The 22,388-nt window shown below is 43.6% G+C and overlaps 1 protein-coding gene and 1 long non-coding RNA gene across 5 annotated transcripts; one reads left to right on the top strand and one right to left on the bottom strand.

Moving 5' to 3' along the window:
• Positions 1-1,518: 1,518 nt before the first annotated feature.
• Positions 1,519-7,458, bottom strand: LOC146789556 (uncharacterized). Its single transcript, XR_014970120.1, has 2 exons — positions 7,146-7,458; positions 1,519-5,180 (listed from the first exon to the last, which is right to left on the bottom strand). It is a non-coding gene; the product is annotated as an uncharacterized LOC146789556 (long non-coding RNA).
• Positions 7,263-21,347, top strand: LOC146789555 (uncharacterized). 4 transcript variants are annotated; one of them, XM_085631757.1, is made up of 3 exons: positions 7,275-7,334; positions 7,442-7,647; positions 16,756-21,347. In XM_085631757.1, exon 3 carries the CDS (start codon positions 18,738-18,740, stop codon positions 21,345-21,347), a length of 2,610 nt encoding a protein of 869 aa, XP_085487883.1. In that variant the 5' UTR covers positions 7,275-7,334; positions 7,442-7,647; positions 16,756-18,737. The 4 variants fall into 4 exon arrangements, with proteins under 4 accessions (XP_085487885.1, XP_085487883.1, XP_085487886.1 ...); XM_085631759.1 differs by lacking the exon at positions 7,442-7,647 and having other exon boundaries at positions 7,263-7,334; XM_085631760.1 differs by lacking the exons at positions 7,275-7,334; positions 7,442-7,647 and adding an exon at positions 7,655-7,960.
• The last annotated feature ends 1,041 nt before the right edge of the window (positions 21,348-22,388 follow it).

Raw genomic sequence — 22,388 nt, 5'->3', positions numbered from 1 at the left:
TTCCCACCCTGGCTGTTCTTGGTATTGCCAGTCCCTCCGACTCATGAGTGACCGATATGCTTTGGCGTGCAGCGAGGGCCATAGCCGGTGCGTAGATGTAGTCCCTACCCGCTCTATCACCCAGCCCCCTTAAAACCATTGAAGTGCTGTTTGCAGTATTAATCTCTAGTCAAGGGATCTCAGGCTGAGTCTGTAGCACCATGGCAGTGAGCGGAAGAGGGTGAGTACCATCAGCTTCTGCCACCAGGTGCGGCAAATGTTGTTTAAAAGGTTGATGTTCTAACTTATGATGGTCAACACTTAGCCACTTGCAGACTTGCGCTTTAACCCAGTAAGTCAGTTCCTTTTTTTACATGGCCGATTCCATTTTAACATTTTGCTAGCTTCTTCGGTACTCATGGAACTATCTATTCTAAGGTGAAATAATCTGTATGGCGTAATCACTGACTCTTTTGTCTTTTTTGAGGTAGTGCAACTGCAGTCCTCCTCCACGACTGATGGAATGAAAAAACACATCCAAAGACGCACACATGCACAATGAGAAGGGCAATATTGGCAGTTTTTGGATCCACGGACAACCTCACGAAAACTGGAACACCTGCTTGAAGCAAAGGCAATAGGACAATGCCACAGTTATCTCTTACTTCCTAAGTTACAGAATTTGACCCAGAGCAGAGAAAAAGTTTTAAGAGAACCAACCAGAGGTTCTAGTTTCATGTTGGGGACACAGTCTTGTTCGGGGGCTGGTAACTTAAAACTGAGAATGAATCGGGGTAACATGCTTAGTCGCTAAACAGGATGGGGTTTGCACCTGGAAGCAGCAAAAAACATCAACTGTCAGGTGTTGGTGCAAGGGGATGGATTGATGTGTGCACCAGGAGAAGCCGATTTTCAAAGCTAGAGGTTGTCCTCAAAAGCATGGGCAAATAGGAGGTAAATGGTGTAGTTATTATGAACTGTCGATTTGACCCTGCATTGTTTTGCATTATTAATGGTTGGGCGCGCTATACTGTTGTGCATGTACACTGTACTCTTGTGAACTGTGTTGCTATATATCGTGCTGCAAAACCTTTAATAAAGTTGGCTATTAAAAATAAAACAACTGAGAACCAATACTTCCAGTATACCTAGACAGCCTCCAGGCACCTCTGGACATACAACTACCTATAAATTGTTGGGTCATGACCAAAATTTATTGATGAGCTGGTCCGAAGTTAGAAAATAATTAAGAGTATTTGCTCATGGCAAGAAATAAAGCTGCACTCCACCAGTGCATTATTCATAATACCTCTTTTATTAAAATATAAAATACCACAAAATAGATACGTAAAATACAAGTTTTATTATTTCAAACAGGTTCCATTTTTCTTTTCCTTCGTTTGCAGGCGGTTTAATTTTCACCACTCAACTTTCATTCCACTCTTACAAATGTTTTCAATACCAAATTAAGGAATTAATAAAATATTACATCTCTGTATGCAAAGCAAAACATCATAAAAGGCCATATAAAAAATTGAAGCGAGCCTTAAGGTTTTAATTTATTTACAGCATTAAATATGTTTTTACACCTCAATTTACAGAAGGATATGGAAATTACATAGAGTAACAAACCGAAAAAAGGCAATGCACTCAGTACTTGAAAATGAGACCTTCATTGCTGAAAAGTAACAAGGAGTAGTACATTTTCTGAATGAAAAACCATGCAGCTCCCAATAACTCAGCTTCGTCTATTAATCTCCTCGACATACCCACTACTAACATTTCTGTCATCACGGCTCACACCTAGCACGGCCAACTGTTAAATACATATGGATTGAAAACGTGAACTGTAAAAACACAACTAAATTATTTGTTTATAATCGTATTCAAATCACCTGTTCAGACCCTTTTGTGTACAGTTTGCTGAATCCACTGGCTGAGGCACAATTACGTTAGACTCTGAAAGGCAAACCCGGTAATGCAGATAGTCTCTAGATGTGAATTAAACAGCTCTCATTTTAAACTGTTGTCTGAAAGTATTAGTTTATTAGTGGTGTGACTCAAGAAATGACGATTATTTTATGGGACCGCGAATCTGCCAGAAATCGTTTTCCGGTTTTCAGTAGTCAATGGAGTCTACAGTAGATGTTAAAATCTGATGAATGAAAAACTTCAGTATCATTTTATGCAGGTAACTGGTAAAGGTAAGATGCCCTATTAAATGTCACTTTACGCCTAGATTCGCTCATCCTCACCAACATCTAAATAGTCTTCTGCGCTAGAATGACTACAGTAACCTTTTGAAAAGGTGAAAAACTCATACCACACACTGTGAATGCTCAAACACTAGCAGTAATCACATTTTTCCACAAAACTACCTTAATAAAGTTCCACATCAGAGCAGCAAGAAGCAGTGGCAAACATGGCAGCAATATATCACTTGCAATAATCATAGGAAAAACTAGCATCATAAACACACAGTTCAATCTGGACATAACCAAATGCAGCAAACCTCAACATGCACACAGACCTACAACCAAATTGGAGACAGCAACCCTTTTATAATATATTGAAGCTGTTCATCAGGTGTCTCCCAAGACCCTGGAATGGACCGAAGAGGTCCTGCAACTAAAAAGAATTCTGATTCCCGTCTCTGCTGGTTTTTTGGAATCCGAGGTTCACCCACAAAAGGCAGGCGCGTCTCCCTTTTGAAGCTTTATACAAAGCAGATGGTTAAAGGAAAGGAGGATACCCTTCCGGCAGCATTGTCCGTGCTGGCTGCAATGAACTTAGGAGTTCAGTGAGGTGATATTAGGAGCAGAAATATTATTGAGTTTAAAGAGGAGTGCCTTTTCTTTTAAACCAAACAAAGGACAAAAGAATACCCCCGACACAGCAACAGATCATTGGCATGACTTTTCTTGCTATTGTTTCCTCGAGAGAGATTGCATTCTTTATTAGACTGCCATCCCCCCTTCAAGTAGATTATGGCCGGCAAACATTTTTGCTGGGGCTCGAACCACCCAAGTGTATGTGGGATGGGATGGTGTACATTGCTCTGGAAGTGAGAAATCACATGTCCAAGATGGAAAGTGGCTTGGTTGCAAAAGGGGGGGGGGGGCACTATACTGATATAGCTTTACATTGGAGCAGGACTCGGTGAAAATCTGCAGAGCCCCCAGGCAGAGTCACAAGGTGATTGCGAGCTCAGGATGAGGAATTGAGGAATGATATCCTCAGACTGCACTCCAACAATAACTGACTGCGACTGTGAAGCATGCCCCAACAGGATCTAGCCACATGGCCTTTAAGTTTCAAGAGACAGACGAAATATCAGCGTATGTGTGCAAAACTTCAAAAGCAAATGGTGAGGCTCAAACTCAGTTGAAAACGATAAGCTCACTGCACATGGTAAATTAAATGAGGGAGAATGCCTCAAACTATCACCAAATGAAATTAGCCAATCTCTTCAGACACTTTGAAAACAAGTTTAGCAGCTGAGTGGGTTCAGAAGGCCTAACAAACCAGGGGAAAAAAAATATATATATAATGAATGTGGCCATGTAACAAAGGATTTACAGGTTGATGTAGGGAACAGCATGAACATGCATCAAAAGGCAGCAGTTGGTAACTTTTCAAGTATGCTGCAGTACTCATTCGGTGAACATTGGGGGGGCCGGTGGGATCTGATACACTGCACAACTCACTAACCAGCTCTTTAATAATATTTATGAAAAATAAAAAAAATGATCTTCCCTTTATGGGGGTTACAACGCATTTTATTTCCACAGTTAAAGCCTTTTTTCCCCCACATCTCCAATCCTTTGCATCAAAGCAATAAAGAGTACATTGGCGATTTATATGTCCTAATGCTAGATACAGACAGAAAGCGTAAAGGGCTCACACACACATGCATACATACTAACACAAAATATTCACAGGCTGCTTAAATCCTTGCATCTAACACCACCTTTGCTTGATCATGTCAGGATACCTGAAGCCACCAAGAAATCAAAAACAATGATTAAAAAGTCGACAACTTTCCACAAATTTCCATAACGTTCTTTGTTGATAGGCGATCTTACACTGAGATAGTTCCTCTATACAGCTATACTTGTTCGCCTAGAATGCTATATTAAAAAAAATTATTATTTTTAAAATTAAAGTTGAACTTAATTGTAAAGCCAACTGTCATCACCACACCCCACACCTCACACAATCTGTTTTCAAATTGCCGAAGTTTAAGACTTAGAAGAAACAATAATTTGAAAACTGTGTCATGCAGGGTTGGATAGCAGCTGTGGCTATTAGGCAGGGTCGCTCTCTACAACCTACACAACATCACCCAAGCCGAACCACCTTTTCAGCGTTTTGGCAGGTCTAAGCAAATCTGCAAAGAGAAAGTATTACTTTGCTTCTGAAGCCACCTAGAAGTCTTGAACAGCTGAGTTGAAGATGCCCAACGTACAGAGGGGCTTCTATGCCTTAAGGAAATGGCTGCTGGGCAGACATGTTGGCCTAATTCTTCAAAGTATCCATTCTCCAGACCAGAGCTTCAGTTAGTGTAAAAGCGCTACCAGCAAGTTCCTCAACAGAGATCTTTTACATTTTGTTTTTAACAAAGGTGGTTCCCTTTAACTGAAACCATATATGATTCAGTTTAAGAGATACACTGGACGGCATTTTATTTCAAGCAAAAATGTTTTGAGGAAGACATGCTGGAGTGGTAGCACTTCTGAGCAAACTGAAGCACCAGAGCCACCACCACAATTACACATAAATGTAAGATGCTACTGAGGTCAACAAGACACTACGGGCAATGTCCTGACAATTTCTTCCTGTGTGTAAATTTCTTTTCGCCTGGACACTTACTGAAGTCTTTTTTTTTTATTAAATAGATGGAAAACTATGAAATTGTAACAACTATTTTGAGTTCAGCATTTGGGTGCATTTAGATAGAAGGGGAATAGACATACATTGCAGAAACCACGCTTTACAATACACTGCAAGAGTGACATAGTTTGATGGACCAAAAACCCTATACGGGCATATATCATTGCAGCTCCAGTTTTTTCCCCTCAAGGATCATCTGGATTTCTTTGGCATCCAAAGTCTCATAGGTTAGCAATGCTTCCGCCAAGTTTTTGTGCTCCTTGGCACGCGTTTTCAAGATTGCTTGAGCTCGTTCATATGAATCCTTTCTGATAAGAGAAAAAATATAAATGAAATGTTAGGGAGGAGGATTTTACTTAGAAATTTATGATAACATTTCAGTATATAGGGGCATCTCACCTGAGATGCAAACAAAAGTAGACACTTATATAAGTGGAAGTAAGGAAAGTCTTGATATCTTGGTGGTGCTAATAGGGGGGTTCCTGGCGAATCAATACAAAAGACAGCATTTACATTTGAAGCACCTAGAAATCATAAAGCCTCTTTAAAAAGGAGACATCACAAACCATACTAATTCTGTAAACTGTGCCCATAGTTTCCTTTTCCAACAAACTTGAGGGATTCCTTCAGTCAGATCGAAGGGCAAAAAAGTACATTTTGGTGGCATATGTAAAACTTAACATACGTAAAACTTTGCCACTACGCCGTGTGGCGTTCGTTGACCTCAATCCGAGAACCGTGCTAGTATATCGGAATGTTTCTGATGACCGCATGACAAAGAAAGCTGCAGAAGTATCTGAACAAAACAACATAGCATGACAGAACACTAGACTACTCCACTATGTACAACGTGCGCACTAAAAGAAACTGGTTCCCGCGCAGTTATTAGCCCCAGAGCTTCACCAACAAGGCAGCTGGCACACCCGACGCCTGTGAACATTCAACCCGGAAGTGGAGTCAGATTGCGTCGAACGAAGCTAGCACAGGACATGGAATGAGGAACAGGTGGTGAAAGGACATTCTGTCTTCACTCGAGAGACAGCTTAGAAAGCTGCCAAAATAAAAGATACCCTGAGGAGAGCTGGCCGAAATATAAATTGTTATAAGTCAATCAATCCATCAATCAATCAATCATGGGTTTATAAAGTGCGCTACTCACCCGTGAGGGTCTCAAGGTGCTGGAGGAGGGGGGGGGGGGGTTTGCAGCTCTAGGTAGACTAGAAGTAGACACCAAGGTTTGTTTTTGTGGCTAACCAATGCACATAACGACTTTACGTAACTGATACAATAGCCAGAAGGATCCAAATACAGCCAAAAGGGAACTAAGAAGCACTGGCAAAGCAATGTCTGGCATGCGTTTTCAGTTTTGACTAAAATAAAGAAAAATAAAGATTGCTTTCAGTGTACAATGGCATCAGTGTGATAAATAATGTATTGCATCATGAGTCACGGTATTATTCAGTTGCAAATTAGTTCCTCACGCATTCCGATGCAGGAAGGTGAAATGATAACATGCGGTATCCACCATTACATCAATGGCTTTACATTCGGAGTCATTACATCACAGGCCTTCCACTCTGAGTCATTTCCTCGCAGGTAAATTTACTATCATTAGTAACGTAGTGTTAATTGTTCAAATATTTAAATGTTGGTAATATATTCGTTTACTAGGGCCACTGGAATTATGTGGCAGAGGAGAACAAAAATATGCAGAGTAGTTGACTAAATTTGGTCATGTAGGAAGCTGGCTCTTTATGTGATATATCAAAAATCTGATATACCATGTAAAGAGTTCAGGGGTTTCTTATGAGTGGACAGGGCTTGCTATGCAATCGAAAGTGCTACGTTAGGGGGTAGTGTGGTTGAGTAGCCTTAGGCTTAACCCAAAGGACTGCAAGACATTTGCAAATACACATAATGATCAATAAATGACAACACGACTCAAGAAGGAGATCCACAGAAATTTATAAAAATAGCAAGTATCTTTATATATGTTTAAGCATCAGAGAAAAATAGTTCAGGTAAGTACGTTTATAAATATAAATTCTTTTCAGTTCAAAAAGTGGACAGTGTATGTTTTTTAGTTCAGCAATATTATCCCATGGAAGGAAGAAAATGTTCTGCAAACAGGTACAGTACATCTACTTACAGGATCAATCTCCAGGAGTTAAGGTGAGTGATAGGCATTTGGTGAAAAACAACCATTAAGCTAAAATGTTAATCTCCGTAGCACGTTTTATTGTTTTTTTCAAACAGAACTGCGCCTTGCTTACTTTGCACATTTCACGTTTGAGCCTGTTTCCCACCTCGGTTCCCGCAGCTGATTGCTGTTTGCGTGGAGGGCGTAGCTTACAGCGACAAACCACTCGCAGGGCATTTCCGGCCAAAGAGGGGGCGGAGTAGTCCTTCCGCCTGCCCCTCTACATAGACCGATGTGCCAGCGTGCGCTTTAGAGGATTGTGGTGAGTAGGCAGCTGCCTGACCTCACAAACGATTGTATTTCGTGAAAAACAACCATTAAGCTAACATTTTAATCTCTGTAACGTGTTTTATTGTTTTTTTAACACAGAACTGCACTTTGCTTACTTTACACATTTCACGTTTGAACCTGTTTCCTGCCTCGGTCCCCGCAGCTGATCGCTGATTGTGTGGAGGGCATGGCTCACAGCGACAAACCACTCGCAGGGCATTTCCTGTCAAAGAGGGGGCAGAGTAGTCCTTCCGCCTGCCCCTCTACATGGACCGATGTGCCAGCGTGCGCTTTAGAGGACTGTGGTGAGTAGGCGGCTGCCTGACCTCACGAACAGTTGTATTTTGTGAAAAACAACCATTAAGCTAAAATGTTAATCTCCGTAGCACGTTTTATTGTTTTTTTAAAACAGAACTGCGCCTTGCTTACTTTGCACATTTCACGTTTGAGCCTGTTTCCCACCTCGGTCCCCGCAGCTGATTGCTGTTTGCGTGGAGGGCGTAGCTTACAGCGACAAACCACTCGCAGGGCATTTCCGGTCAAAGAGGGGGCGGAGTAGTCATTCCGCCTGCCCCTCTACATAGACCGATGTGCCAACGTGCGCTTTAGAGGATTGTGGTGAGTAGGCAGCTGCCTGACCTCACAAACGATTGCACTTCGTGAAAAACAACCATTAAGCTAAAATTTTAATCTCTGTAACGCGTTTTATTGTTTTTTTAACACAGAACTGCACTTTGCTTACTTTGCACATTTCACGTTTGAGCCTATTTCCCGCCTCGGTCCCCGCAGCTAATCGCTGTTTGTGTGGAGGGTGTGGCTCACAGCGATAAAACACTCGCAGGGCATTTCCGGTCAAAGAGGGGGCGGAGTAGTCCTTCCGCCTGACCTTGTACATAGACCGGTGTGCCAGCGTGCGCTTTAGAGGATTGTGGTGAGTAGGCGGCTGCCTGACTTCACGAACGATTGCATTTGGTGAAAAACAACCATTAAGCTAAAATTTGAATCTCTGTAGCGTGTTTTATTGGTTTTTAACAACAGAACTGCACTTTGCTTACTTTGCACATTTCACGTTTGAGCCTGTTTCCCGCCTCGGTCCCCGCAGCTGAATGCTGTTTGTGTGGAGGGCGTGGTTTATAGCGACAAACCACTCGCAGGGCATTTCCGGTCAAAGAGGGGGCGGAGTAGTCCTTCCGCCTGCCCCTCTACATAGACCGATGTGCCAGCGTGCGCGTAGCGGAAGCGAGCAGTGGGCGCGCCTAAGGCAAGCCCATCTGCTCCTGTCCTCAACCGGCCGGGACCAGGGGCCAGGACCCCTGCTCCTTGCAGTACAGACCTCAGGAACCCACTTGCCTATTCCAGAGACACTCTCATGGCACTAAACAAATATGCCCCTCTTCCAGCGATAATCCCACGGTAATCTGGCTTTGGAAAATCTAGGAAATGTGACACCATTTCCTCTGATTACCGTTATCCGGATTTCTGCTAAAGGTCAATGGATCTTTGCCACCGTTTATGACCAGGGTGTTTCTACATAAACATGTGCATTTCATAAAATACAAATAAACATTTTAGCCAATAATGAGAGTTATGAGCAGTAGCTGGATGTCGGACCATTGTCTAAAGCTCAATACAGACAGTTCAGAAATTCTACTCCTTGGTGGAGCTACCCACATCTGGGAGGCATCCTGGTGGCCCCACTCACTTGGAGAAGCCCCAGCACCCAAGCAATCTGCAAAAAACCTGGGTGTCATAATTGTCAACAAATTATCCATGCAAGACCATGTACGAACATTATGCGGAAAACGTTTTGCCACTCTGAAGCTTCTAAACAGGCTCTTTCCCTGGATCCCCCTAGAATATAGAAGGACAGTCACACAGGCCCTGCTGGTTAGCAGACTGTACTATGGAAATGCTCTCTTTATGGGCATGCCAGATTACTACTTCAAACACCTTCAGGTGGTGCAAAATACTGCAGCCAAATTGGTGTGCAACAAGGGGAAATACAGCTCAGCAACGGAATGCCTAAAACAACTCCACTGGCTGCCCATGCGCCAAATAGCACGATTCAAGCTCTTAGGACATACCCACAAGGCACTCCACCACACGAGCCCTAAGATTCTGCAGAATAAAATACAATTCTACATCCCTTCCAGATGCCTGAGGTCACATCATCTAGCACTTGCCGAATGAAAAAGGATAAAAAAAATCCAGGGCAGGAGGTCGCACCTTTTCATATCTCGCAGCACTACACTGGAATGAGCTTCCAGTCGAACTTAGGCTGACTAAGGAATACACCACTTTCAGGAGGAAATTCAAAACACACCTATTCCCTAAAGACTGAAATCACACCCAATAACTGCACCGATCCTATGCACCACTATGCCGCTACCGCAGCGCCGTGATATCTCAATGGGATGAATTTCGCGCTATACAAGTAAATAAATAAATAAAATAAATAAATAGGCAAGGTCCAAGGCAGCACCAGCAATACAACACCACGAGGGCGGCCAGGTGCAGGGTGCAAAACAGCGTTGGAAGCCCAATGCATTACAATGCGGTTTGGTCACTGTGAAGAAGCTAGACGGGCTAAACCAGCATGTGTGCTCATGCTTTGCGATGCTCTGAGTGGGTGGCGAGAGAGGGGAGGCAGCTTTGGTCCTCTTCTGTAAGGCCCAGGGGCGACAAGTGCAGAGGTGTCTTTAGGCATTGAGGTTTGACTCAGCGCATCGGTCCCGGTAGAAGGGGACAGCTGGCGACGTCTGTGAGTCCAGGAGGTGGGAAACCACGGTTGGCTCTGGAGGGCTGGGAAACCTTGTTGGCACAGTTGGCCCACTTCAACTAGTGCCAGAGGAGACAGGTGTAGTGGTTGCTTCAGGTGTTGGGTTTTGGCGGTTCTGGAGGCCTCAGAGTCTTTTCTTTAGTGTTCCTTCTGAACAGGTTCGCTGTTTTCAGGAGATCTTGACCTTTATTGAAGGCAGGAAGTCCTCCCAGGTTTTGGAGGCACAACAACTGCAGGATGATACGTCTTTGGCACAGTTTCGACAAGGAACAGCAGACAGGCGGGCAGTCTTCTGCTTTCACGGTTCTTCAGTGTCCTTCTTCATAGGGCGTCAGGATCTGGATCTCTGGTGCCAGGGATTCCCTTAAATACTGACTGTTGGGGCATTAGGGGAGTATAGAGTAGTAGCCAATGGATTACTGACCCTTGGGGTCACTACGCCCCCTATATGACCACTTCCTATGGGAAGTGGGCATAACCCTGTCCCAGAATTCCTAAGTATGCCATCACAAAGACAGCTTCTTCCGAAAAATCGTGTCCACCTCACAGTAGCCCACCTTAGGGGTGGTACTAGCCTGTAGGTGGTACGCCTACCTGACCAGCTAATTTTCTCAACAGTGCCGGTGCCAAGAGGTCTCAGGATGAGGGGGCTTGAGGCTAATCAGCAGGTCATCCAGGGGAAAGGGGCATTACACCCTCGTCCTGCACAGGCTTTTGTTCTAGGTCTCCTAAGAGGAAAGGCTCGCACCCTAGGAGGTCAGAAGAGCGTCTTGGGCTGTAGGCTGGCAGAAACCAGTCAGCAAGCACACCAGAGGCTGGAAGGTTTTCAGGGGTCACCTCTGAGGTGCCCTCTGGGTGCAAGTATTGGTAAACCCAACACTGGCATCAGTGTGGGTTTACCAATACTAGATGTTTGAAACCAAACATCCATATTTTCAGTGAAATCATCATGTAGCTGGGGAACTTGTTGGCTTCCCTGGTCACTTGCACTGGCAGTATTGGAAATTACTAGCACAGGGTCATATCTGCTCCTGCAGGTATGCCCTCAGGTGTACTAAAAACCCTACCTTAGCGCTGTCAGGTCTGCTTTAGGGGTGACTTACAGGTATCACATGCAGTGGTAGGGGACATAGCACACAGACTTTTGTCTGCACTATGACACGCAGCCTGCAATAGCAGCCTTGCATGTGTTTGGTGAGGGGCCCCTTAGGGTGGCGCAGTTTGTGCTGCTGCCCTTAGAGGTCCTATTTAGTATCACAGGCCATAGGTACCAGGGGTTCCATTTAGTATGGGCCTACAGAGGGTGCTAAAGGTTTTGCCAACTGGGTAATCAAATGTACATTTTTAGTGAAAGAACACTGGCAGTCAAAATTGCACCAAAAGCCAGACAAAAAGTTTGTATTTGTTTGTGTGTGTGTGTTGGGGGGGATGAGGGTGTAATAGCAACAAAAAGCTAGTTTCCTTTAAGCAGCAAGTACAGGCAAAAAATGTGGCATAATGAAGCACAGCATTACTTCAATGTACTGTCATTTTAACACATGCTACGATTGTGTTGTCAAAGATTTCACCTTAGTAGTATCGGTTTAACACCGAATTACATAATCAGCAACTGAAAGGTGGATTGCCAGTGTGAGACAAAAGGTCAGTCACTGCATGGCGACATATCTATTAACGTTTTTGGTAATTGATTTATGCTAAAAGCATGTTTTTGTTCTAATTTCCAAATTATGAAGATGCAGCATTATTTAACTAGTGCAGTACAACCATAATTATGAGGACAACATAGCAACCACAAAATTGCAACCAGTATCCCTGATAGACACAAAAATCTACAAAAAAGTAACATTTTAAAAAAGCAAAAAATTCTAACGTTAAGCTAATTTATAATTATATGATATATACTGAGAATTAAGAATAAGCTAGAAATAATTAATTGTAAATTAATGAATAAAGTACTTCAATCAAAAGTTACTTATCTGGGGTAACTTTCTTTCTGGTGGATACTCTCCCTGCAGATTAACTCAAGGTGTCTGACTGGATCCGGAAATGTCAAAGCTTGCACGTCGCCAGTAAGGGGTGCTGGCTTTGAATCATCGGATAGCTCGTCAAATGATGTGAGAAGTTGGCCTGATATATGATGTCCACTAGTTATAGTGGGCAGCTTGTATCAGTCCAAACAACCCCTTATGGTGATAGGTTAAAGACAACCTTTATTGAAAGCTATCCTAGTGGTAGCTATGGAGAGCAGCCTTCAGGCTAAGTCTTGAAGGAAAGTAAAGCAGCTTGTTTTACCAGTCTATAATCTCTTGAATGACCAAATGAAAGGACAACCACACGGGTATATATTTAAAATATAAGTATTTAAGATAAGACACACCCCTCTAGTCTCTTTATGAGGCTGGTGTTCGAAGTACTTAAGTTACAAGTCAGTATTCAACAGTAAAAGCACAAATACACGTTTGGGCCCTAGGGGCGTACCACACCATATACCAATAAAGTGGTATAAGAACCACGACTGAACTAGACTCAAGGCCTAGAGCCTGTAGAAGTGCTTGGACCACAAGGAACCACCCAAGGTAGTGACACAGGGGACCCTCGGGGGACGCCTGCAGTGTGAGAACACAGCCGCAAATCACCGATAACTTCTATGGGGAAAGTCGCGGTTGGAAATCAAGAGTTTAAGGACACTTAGAGGATGACTACGAGTGAACCTTTTTGGACTTAGAGGTGTCTAGGGCCAAAACCCAAGGGAGCACCGGAGTACTCGAGTTATCTCACCCAGTGAAGCCGGGTGCATAGGTGTCTTTTGGTGTTGGGTCACGTCGCTGTTTTCAATGGAAGCTGGCAAAGAACTGCTGCTGCTGTGAAGAGGAGATGTGTCTGGAGAGATCCAAGCCTGGATTGAGGATGGAAGGAACCTGAAAGCAGAGGGGGCAGAGTCTGGGTCACTTACCAGTGACCAGAGGCACGATAGACCAATGCCCACAGATGTCGGGTGCTTCAGGGGAGTTGACGGGTGTCTTGACTCTTCAGCTACGAGGTCCAGGAGGCGTCGACGACAACCAGGAGCTGGATTCGAGCTGTCTCACAAAGTCTGTCGAGTGCTGCGGTGTTGACGACCAGGATGGACCCAGCAAGCCTTGGCAACAGCAAGTCACATGGAAATAAAAAAAGGACGTCGGTGCAGACCAGCAAGGTTTGGGGGACTCACCCAGTGAGGGTAAGTTGAGGCACGTCTGGAGCAACCAGGAAAGCCCAATCAGAAGAGGAGTTGCTTTCGTGGGGTCCCACTAGCCAACGCGCTAGCGATCCTAAGGAGCATCGAGCGGTCGCTCTTGAAACTGGCCCATGGGTCACTTGTGGAGTGGAGGCCAGAGATGTTCAGTGCAGGAGGTGCTCAAGGCTGGGGCTACTCGGAGCCCAAAGCACAACTTCAAGGAGGACCAGAAAGATGATGGATCAGCAAAAGATCACGGTGTCCAGGGGTTATAGTTCCATGTCACCCACAATAGCCACGGGCCTCAGCTTTGCTGTGGACTCAGTGTAGCCTCGGAGAAGTCTGGAAATCGACCTCTGGTGATGCAGAGACTTCGGCGTCCGGCGGGAGCTTCAGAATTGCAGACCAGACAGTTGCTTCTTTGGTGCCTGCCAAGCAGGGGAGTCACTCCTTGACCCCAAGGGAGATTTCTTCAGTCTTCTAGCGGAAATAGAAAGTCGAAGGTCCAGGATATATGTTGCAGAGTTTCGTCCAGGCTAATCTAAAATCTCAAGGACTGGGTTCCCATACTTATACTAAGTTTGGGGGTTGGACATACTCTAGGGACCCACCTATGGGAGGGTTTGGAAAGAGGGGTGGTTACACCCATTTCCTTTGTCCAGTTTCGCGCCAGAGCGGTTTGAACTGCACTATGCACAGGGACACCAAGTGTGCCCCCAGTGCAGGACTTCAAAGCACTAGAGAGTGCTCCTGCCCAGCCCCAATACACATCTGCCTGTCTGGGGAGGTGGTTACACCTCCCTGGGACAGGAAACCTATTGTCCAGGCCTCCCCTGCTGGAGTTTCAGTCAGCAGCAGGAGGCCAGACCCGTGTCTGTGGCATCCATTTTGTGATGCCAAGGCTGTAGAAAGTCTTTACGGGGTAGACCAGTGTGAACATGTCTCTCCCTCTAGAAGGGTGGAATGCTACCCCCGCCGCCAGAACTGGTGGGGGGGTAGTATTCCAAAGCATTTGACACCATTCACGACATGTTTCCGTGCAGCCAGTCCAAAGTTAGCATTTACCGCGAGGTTATAATGCACTTAAGAGCATATGGTCAGGCTGCACCACAAACATCGTCAGAGGAGTTACTCCGAACGCTGCAGAGGGTATCTGCTCATGCAGGGGCACCCTCTCACATAAAAACCAAGCACTCTGCCTTCAGGATTGTTAAGTCCTGCCATAGGAGTGACGTATAGGTTTTATATGTGTGTGTAATGTTAGCCTATACCACAGTAAGGGGTGCGTGCACCACCTTACCCAGGCTGCAGTAGCAGACCTGTGGTGTCATTTTGGAGTGCTTCCCAGGGGTGGCATAATACATGCTTCAGCCCCTGGTAGGTCTCTGAGGTACCTATGCCCTAGGTACATAGTATACCATATACTAGGGGCTTATGAGGCACTCCAGAATCCAATTAGGAATGTACCTACTGTACATGGAAACCATTTTAGAGATGACGCAGCTAGGCTGGGGTCCTGATTAGCGGGGCCACAGCCAGACTAAGGTCGAAAAAGAGTGAAACACCAGCAAAAAGTGGGGGTACCCATGTGAAGCAGATCCTACTCTCCTACACAACCCCCCCCCCCCCCAAACGCAGGGACATTAAACTAACCTTGACCAGTTGAGTCTTCATGTTGTAAGTGGAAATACCTAGAGAGTCCATCTGCATTGGCATGGTTACTCCCAGGTCTATGTTCCACTGTAAAGTCCATCCCCTGTAGAGAAATGGACCACCTAAGCATTTTGGGGTTTTCACCCTTCATTTGTTTTAGCCATAAGAGGGGCTTATGGTCTGTCTGAACAAGGAAGTGAGTACCAAACAAGTATGGCCTCAACTTCTTCAGAGTCCAAACCACAGCAAAGGCCTCCCTCTCAATGGCTGACCAACATTTCTCTTTAGGGGTCAGCCTTCTGCTTATGAAAGCTACTGGTTGATCCTGACCTTCATCATTCAATTGTGACAGTACAGCCCCTACCCCCAATTCAGATGCATCTGTTTGGACAATTAACTTCTTGGAGTAATCAAGACTCTGTAGAATGGGAGCAGTGCACATGGCCTGCTTCAGGTCATCAAATGCCTTTTGACAGCTTGCTGTCCACTGAACCTTTTGGGGCATTTTCTTAGAAGTTAAGTCATTCGGGGGTGTTACTATTGATCTATACCCCTTGACAAATCTCCTATAGTACCCAGTCAGGCCTAAGAAGGCTCTCACCTGAGTCTGGGTAGTTGGAGCAACCCAGTCCATGATGATCTGGATTTTGCTCTGTAGTGGTTGAACCTGGCCTCAACCTACAAGGTGGCCGAGGTACACAACCTGACTCTGCCCTATCTGGCACTTGGTAGCCTTGATAGTAAGGCCTGCCTTTTGCAGGGCCTCCAAAACATTCCTTAGGTGGACCAGGTGATCCTCCCAGGTAGAGCTAAAGACAGCAATATCATCTAGATAAGCTGCACTGTAGGCTTCAAGACCTGTGAGAACTGTATTCACCAACCTTTGGAAAGTGGCAGGTGCATTCTTCAACCCAAAGGGCATCACCACAAATTGGTAGTGCCCACTTGGGGTCGAAATGCTGTTTTTGGCTTTGCATCATCAGCTAGTCTGATCTGCCAGTAGCCAGCTGTCAAGTCAAATGTGCTAAGGTACTTGGCTGAGGCCAAAGTATCTATAAGCTTATCTGCCCTTGGAATTTGATGGGCATCAGTCCTAGTGACTGCATTCAGAACCCTGTAGTCTACACAAAACCTCATCTCTCTTTTCCCACCACTGGTGTGAGGTTTTGGTACAAGGACCACTGGACTAGCCCAAGGGCTATCTGAGGGTTCCCTAAAACACATCCACCAAAAAAGGGGAGAAGGACGGTTCAGTGCGGAATTTGCGGGCAGATAGTATACACTGTAACTTTCTCTTAATGGACACTTCTACCTGCAGCTTCCTTACCTGTAGACTAAATTCTAAAGCAGTACCATTCCTTGGAGAGGGTTGGTGGTGGTGCTGGAGCAGAGTTTTCTGTTAAGAAAATTCTGGGGCTTTTGAAGCTCTGGCATGTCTATGCGTTTTATTAATTATTAATAATTAACAACTAATTATTTGTCTTGTGTAAGTGTGTTCTATTAATCAACCTGTTTGTCTTAACATAAGAGAAGGTTACACGAGGGTTGGCCTGTGTGTGCTGTTTTTGTATTGACAAATAACGTGCAAGTTTTTTATGTTTAAATGTTGCTGTGTGCCATTTATTTTAAGCACAAAACGCTGTCTGAATTAATGCTCTATATGTCGCAAAGCTAGATAAATGCATACACATAAAGGTGTTAGTGGGGTTAACACTGTCTAATTATTATGATGTAGTAATCTTTATTTTGTCTCTTTAATTAAAGATGGTTTATTGTGGCCTATGGAGGCCTTTATGAAAATAACTGAGAATAATTTGAAGCCTGGCTGAGCTGTGGTGCAGGCGAAACAAAATCTTTGGTGTATCAAGGGAGACCCCTGCTGGAGTTCAGTTAACAGAAAACTGACGGTAGTCCTTATATGGAAGTTTCCGGGAGGACATCAGCAAGCTTGGAGGATCTCCAAAAGAAATGTTCGTCCTTGATGAACAATGGAGCCTAAGAAAGAACTCTGTGCAAAAGCCGGTTTGCCGAGGGAAGTGAACATTAACAGTTGCAAAACTTGATTCCTTTTCCGAGGTTTACGTATTATGACTTTTCCTGAGCGGAGATTTCAAGATGTTGCAGAGTTACATCCCTTCCTTCTCGTTCTGCTCAGTGATACAATTTTGCTTGATTAATTCATGTGGGTTTTCATTGTATTTTGCATTATAAAATGTTAGCTTAGGGAGGGCTCTCCCCACACTTTCTTTTGTCGCCTTGCTGCGTGAACTTACGTTGCTGAGGACTGATGCTGAGGACCTTATCCTGAAAAGACTTTTGAGAGACTGGTCCTGACCCGTTCTGACACTAGTTAGAATAGGTAACTATGAGAAATGATTTATTCTGATTTACTCTGACTAATTTAGATAAAGCAATATAACTTTTAAACATGGTGTTGGTTGTTTCTTTCCTGGTTGTTTATTGAATATTTTTTGATATTGTTTATAGATTGTTTATATTATGTTAGGCAACCACTAAACTGGTCCTATCGCCTAGATATAGATGCAGGGTGCTTTAGGAGTTTTCTTCCCACAGGTATGCTGCTGGTAGAGTATTGGAGTGTATGTTAGTGAAATGGGCCCTAGCGTATGATGAATGTATGTGCGTGTAACTGTGAAATTACTCTATCTGTGGTAGTGGGCATATTTCTGATACCCTGATCTGTATCAATTTCTCTGGTAGCAGAGGATGGTTTAGATGGTTGTCTTGATCTGATAAGATAAGATTGCTTGTAAATTAGCTTATTGATTATTGATTTATTTTGATGTTGTTGGTATATGTACTAACACTAAATGTTGGAGTTGTAATGTTGAGTTATATGTAGTGCTTCTGGAACTTGGAAGCTGTGGAAACAGTTCCGTAGTAGGGCAGAGGAAGGTATGCTGCTCTCGGGAAAGACGGGATTGTAAGGAATTACGTGTGACAATTGAAGTTGCGCGTTCACATTGTCTGGGTTCGGAATCAGTGACATTGTATGTTACTATTAGAAAATTTCTGGTATATAAGGAGTGTGTATCGTAGTGAAGGTTATCTGTGAAACTCTGGTCTTAAGTCCCAGGGATCCGTAAGGATTGCCGTTAAAGCTTATTGCGGGAGGAGTAATAGGTATTCTCTGAGCTTGTTTGCAGAACTGAGCAGAGGTAAGCTGCTTAGTTGTTGAGAGATATAATTCTGTACAGAGGCAGATTGTGCGCTGTTCTCAAGAAACAGGATTCTGTGTGCATGTACTATATTTTTCTCGTATGAATGTGCGTGAATGCATATACATTTATTGATTGTAAGACTCTTTGGATAAGTCCTAGAGGAAACAGTTATGAGATGTATTAAAGTTGTTGACTCTTGAGAAATAGACACTTTTTTACTATTCTGTGGTTAGCGAAGCAGACAATGGAGATGTTTTTTATGTTGTAACTAATAGATTTTGTAGAAATTTTGACACACGAAGTCTACTGAGAGTTTTTGTAAAGGAGGGGTAGACGAGTGACAGAGACAGGAGACAGAGACTGCAGCGGTTACTGACGTCAGAAGGTTCGCGCACTGATTGGATAGTGACTCAGAATAGGGTTCGCGCTAGGATTGGTGCGTTAGTGTGAGTCGCGCAGGGATTGGAAGAGCTGCTTAGTGACGTAGACGCTCCAGGACTGGTGCGTTGCGAGAATTGAGTTTTTCAACCTAAAAAGTAGAGAGTTTAATAAGTATTAGCTAAGATGTATTATCAAGAAGAGAAAAAGAAAAAGACGTTCTTTGGAAAGGTTAAGAAATGGTTTAGTAAGGATAAAGAGGTTAAGACAAGAGAGGGTGAGTTGCTACCTCCAGCGAAAACACCTGCATCCTTCATGGTTGCGAAATATGGATTACATACCTGTATATGGTTGCAGAATTGGGTTGGCTATACTAAAGAAGATGGTGTTTTAGCATTCCCAGAACATGGTTCATTTAATCTGGCCGTGTTGAGAAATTTACGGGAAAAGATGGCACATCTGGACCCGAAGCCGAGACCTACACAGTTCGAGGCTTTAGTGGAATGGGAAGAAGAAGTATTAAATCGAGAAAGACAGAGAACTGGAGGTCAGTACAGGTACATGTTTGGGAGGAGACATGATCGTGAGACACATCAAGATAGAATGAAAAGATGGCGAGATGCTACCATGTCAGATGGATTATATCCTATGAGAACAGTTGAAGCTTCGGCTCCTTCAGAAGAAGGGGTATCTGAGACAGATAGGAGAAGATATGGAGAGTTTGAAGATGAGGTCTTGAATGATATGATGTACAAGAGACCACCTCCATATAGATCAGAATCGGAAGAGAGTACACCAGTTGTTTCTCCGATAAGAGATACAGTTGAGAAAGAAAAAATGACATCTGAATCAAGGAATAATAGTTCTTTCAGAGAGGAAAATGCCAGGAATGCCAGACAATTAGCAAAGACGACAACAGAACTGACTGAGAAAATTAGAGAGTTAACGATGAATATGGAAGCTGTTACAGTGCCTGTTACTATAGGTCCGGTAATTCCTATGTTTGATGGACAGAGAGTAAGTGAAAATGGGCTGGTAGTTCCATATATTGCAAATAATTCAGCTGGTCCTTTAGGAGATTCAGGTAAAGGAACAGGGAGAAATGACCTGAGACAAACAAGACATGACACAGGTAATGAATTCATGAATGTTAGTGATTCTAGTAGTTTAGGGATGCCAATTTTAGAACCGCAGAGGAAAATAGTTTCAGCGAGAAAAACTGCGGAAATAACAGTTGACGACCTAAATGACTGGATGAAGGTTCTTCAGAAAAAGGATAAAGATTCACAAGTTGTTGATGTGGTTAAATTACGTATAGAATTAGAAGAGCTTGTGACAGGAACAGTTCCGACAGAAATCCTGAAAAGTCATCATGATGGTGAATTATTGTTCATGTGCAAGAGCATAACATGGAGGGCAAGAAATACACATGATAGACTGAGAGCGATAGCAAATGAGCAAGGAGTTGACATTGATAAAGTAAAGGCTTTACAGAAAACGTACAGGATGGATTTCACAGAGAAGGACATAGAGAATTTGAATAATTCTGGTAGAACAGGAGAGATTAAAGAAATGGTGGCATTATTGCGTAGATGGGGTGATGTAGAAAAGTGGAAGGATAGGTGGTATAAGAAAAGGGATGAATCTGAAGATAGAACAACTTACTCAGCATTTCCAGTGAGAGAAAAAGAGAAACCAGTGGAGCAGTTTCCCATGAGAGAAATACCTGGAGGAGGATATGTACATGTTCCATGGACCAGACAGGATATTTTATCATTTACAAATGATTTCCCTCGATTGAGAGAAAAGCCCGTCGAGTGGTATAGACAGGTAGACAGGTTTGTGAAATTGTCAAAAGTGCTGTGGGTTGACCTGAATAGTCTGTTTGATATAATTGTTCCAGCAGACTTGTGGACTGAGTGTAAAATAGTTGTGAGTTGGCCTAGTGAGGAATATCCGAGAACAGGGGCACCAGATCCAGAAGTGATGAGGAAGTACGATCAGGTGATGGTATACCTGAAGAGTAAAGTTCCTCCAAAAGAGACAGACTGGGTTAAAATAGATCGAACACAACAGGAAGCAAAAGAATCAGTTCATGCTTTTTACGAAAGGCTGATACTGGCTTTTAAACAATTCAGTGGAGATGAACACCTGGGTGACAAGGATTTGAGTCATTTTGTATACCGATTTGTATATGGTCTTAGACCTGAGATTAGTGAGAGAATTCGTGAACACACAGTGGATTGGCAGAGTAAGAAAGTAGATGAGATTCTGAGACATGCAAAATATTTCAGTGATGAAATTGAAGCAAAACAAAGAAAGCTAAAAGAAAAAGCAATGTGGGCACAGGTGAAAGTTGCAGAAAGACAGGAAGCACAGTTAGTGGAACAGGCAAATAATCCAGGAAATAATACAGGAAATAGACCAAGGTTTGCAGGAAAAGGAAGGGGAAGTCTTGAGGAAGCAAAGAAAAAGTTCCCGTGTCACAACTGTGGCCAACTGGGACATTGGAGGTCGGAATGTCCTAATCCACCATTAAATGAGGGTAAATCCTTAAATCAACAGGTGCAGAATGAAGGGAATAACCAGCAGCAACAACAACAACAGCAGAAAGTTGTGAGACAGCAGCAAAGTCAAGAGCCAAAACCACCTTTACCGCAGAATAGAGGGGTACAAAAGTACAGTCAGGATTCGGGATTCTTCAATGATGAGCAGGTAAACAAACCAAGACGTACTAACAAAGTACAACAGTACTTGTTAAAGAGTGAAGGGAGTGAGTCTGAAGGTGATTATTGACGGTGCCGAGGAGAGGAAGAAGAGTGCATACTTGGTGCAACTCTAGAAATAGACCAGGCAGGACCATTTGTGGATTGGAAAATAAATGAAGAGAGTGTTACTTTTTTAGTAGACACAGGTGCGACAAGATCAACTGTCAGGTCAACAGATGTTAGAAATCTTCCTCTCTCGGATGAAGCAATCCAAGTAGTTGGTGTAGCGAATACACAAATCAGAACACGTCTTACTGAACCAGTGAAAGTACAGATAGGGAAATTTTCAGACATGCACAGATTTATTGTCTGTGACACAAGCCCAGTGAACCTGTTAGGTAGGGATTTATTATGCAAGATGAACTGCACAATTTTCTGTACACCAGATGGAATAGCTTTTGAGACACCAGATGATGATGTTTTCTACCGCATGACTCTAGAAAATAGAGAAAATGAATTAATTGGTGCATTTCCAGTGTTCAATCCGGAGGATCTGCCTCAAGTGTTGAGAGACACAGTGAAAAAAGCAGTTTGGGATTTTACAGGAGAGGATGTGGGATTGATGAATAATGTAGATCCAGTGAAAATTGCAGTGAAAGAGGGAATTGCATATCCTAACATTCCTCAGTACAAAATGACGCCAGAGATAATTGAAGGGATAACTCCTATAATTGAGAAAATGATTCAGCAAGGAGTCCTAAGGGAACTACTGAGTAGTCCGTGTAATTCACCGATAATGGGACTGAAAAAGCCTAATGGCAAGTTCAGGATCGTGCAGGACCTGAGAAAGGTTAATCAGATTGTGGTGGCATGTTGTCCCATCGTGCCGAATCCATCAGTGATTCTGTATCAAATTCCACATGATGCTGAGTGGTATACCGTGATTGATTTGTGTCATGCATTCTTTTCAATTCCATTGCATCATGACAGCCAGCCAATTTTTGCATTTAGGTTTGGCCAGCGTATTTTAGCATGGTGTCGTATCCCACAGGGGTATACGGAGAGTCCTTCGATATTCAATCAATTATTGAAAAGATCGTTGGAAAGTCTGATCATGCCTGAAAGCTCA

This window comes from Triturus cristatus, chromosome 10 (assembly GCF_964204655.1).
Source record: "Triturus cristatus chromosome 10, aTriCri1.1, whole genome shotgun sequence".
Lineage (NCBI taxonomy): Eukaryota > Metazoa > Chordata > Amphibia > Caudata > Salamandridae > Triturus > Triturus cristatus.
The sequence above is the reverse complement of the archived record's forward strand: the minus strand, read 5'-3'. Positions and strand labels throughout refer to the sequence as shown.

Bases quoted from the DNA above. Each gene is read 5' to 3' on its own strand.
- LOC146789555 (XM_085631759.1), top strand. From the start codon at position 18,738: ATGTATTATCAAGAAGAGAAAAAGAAAAAGACGTTCTTTGGAAAGGTT.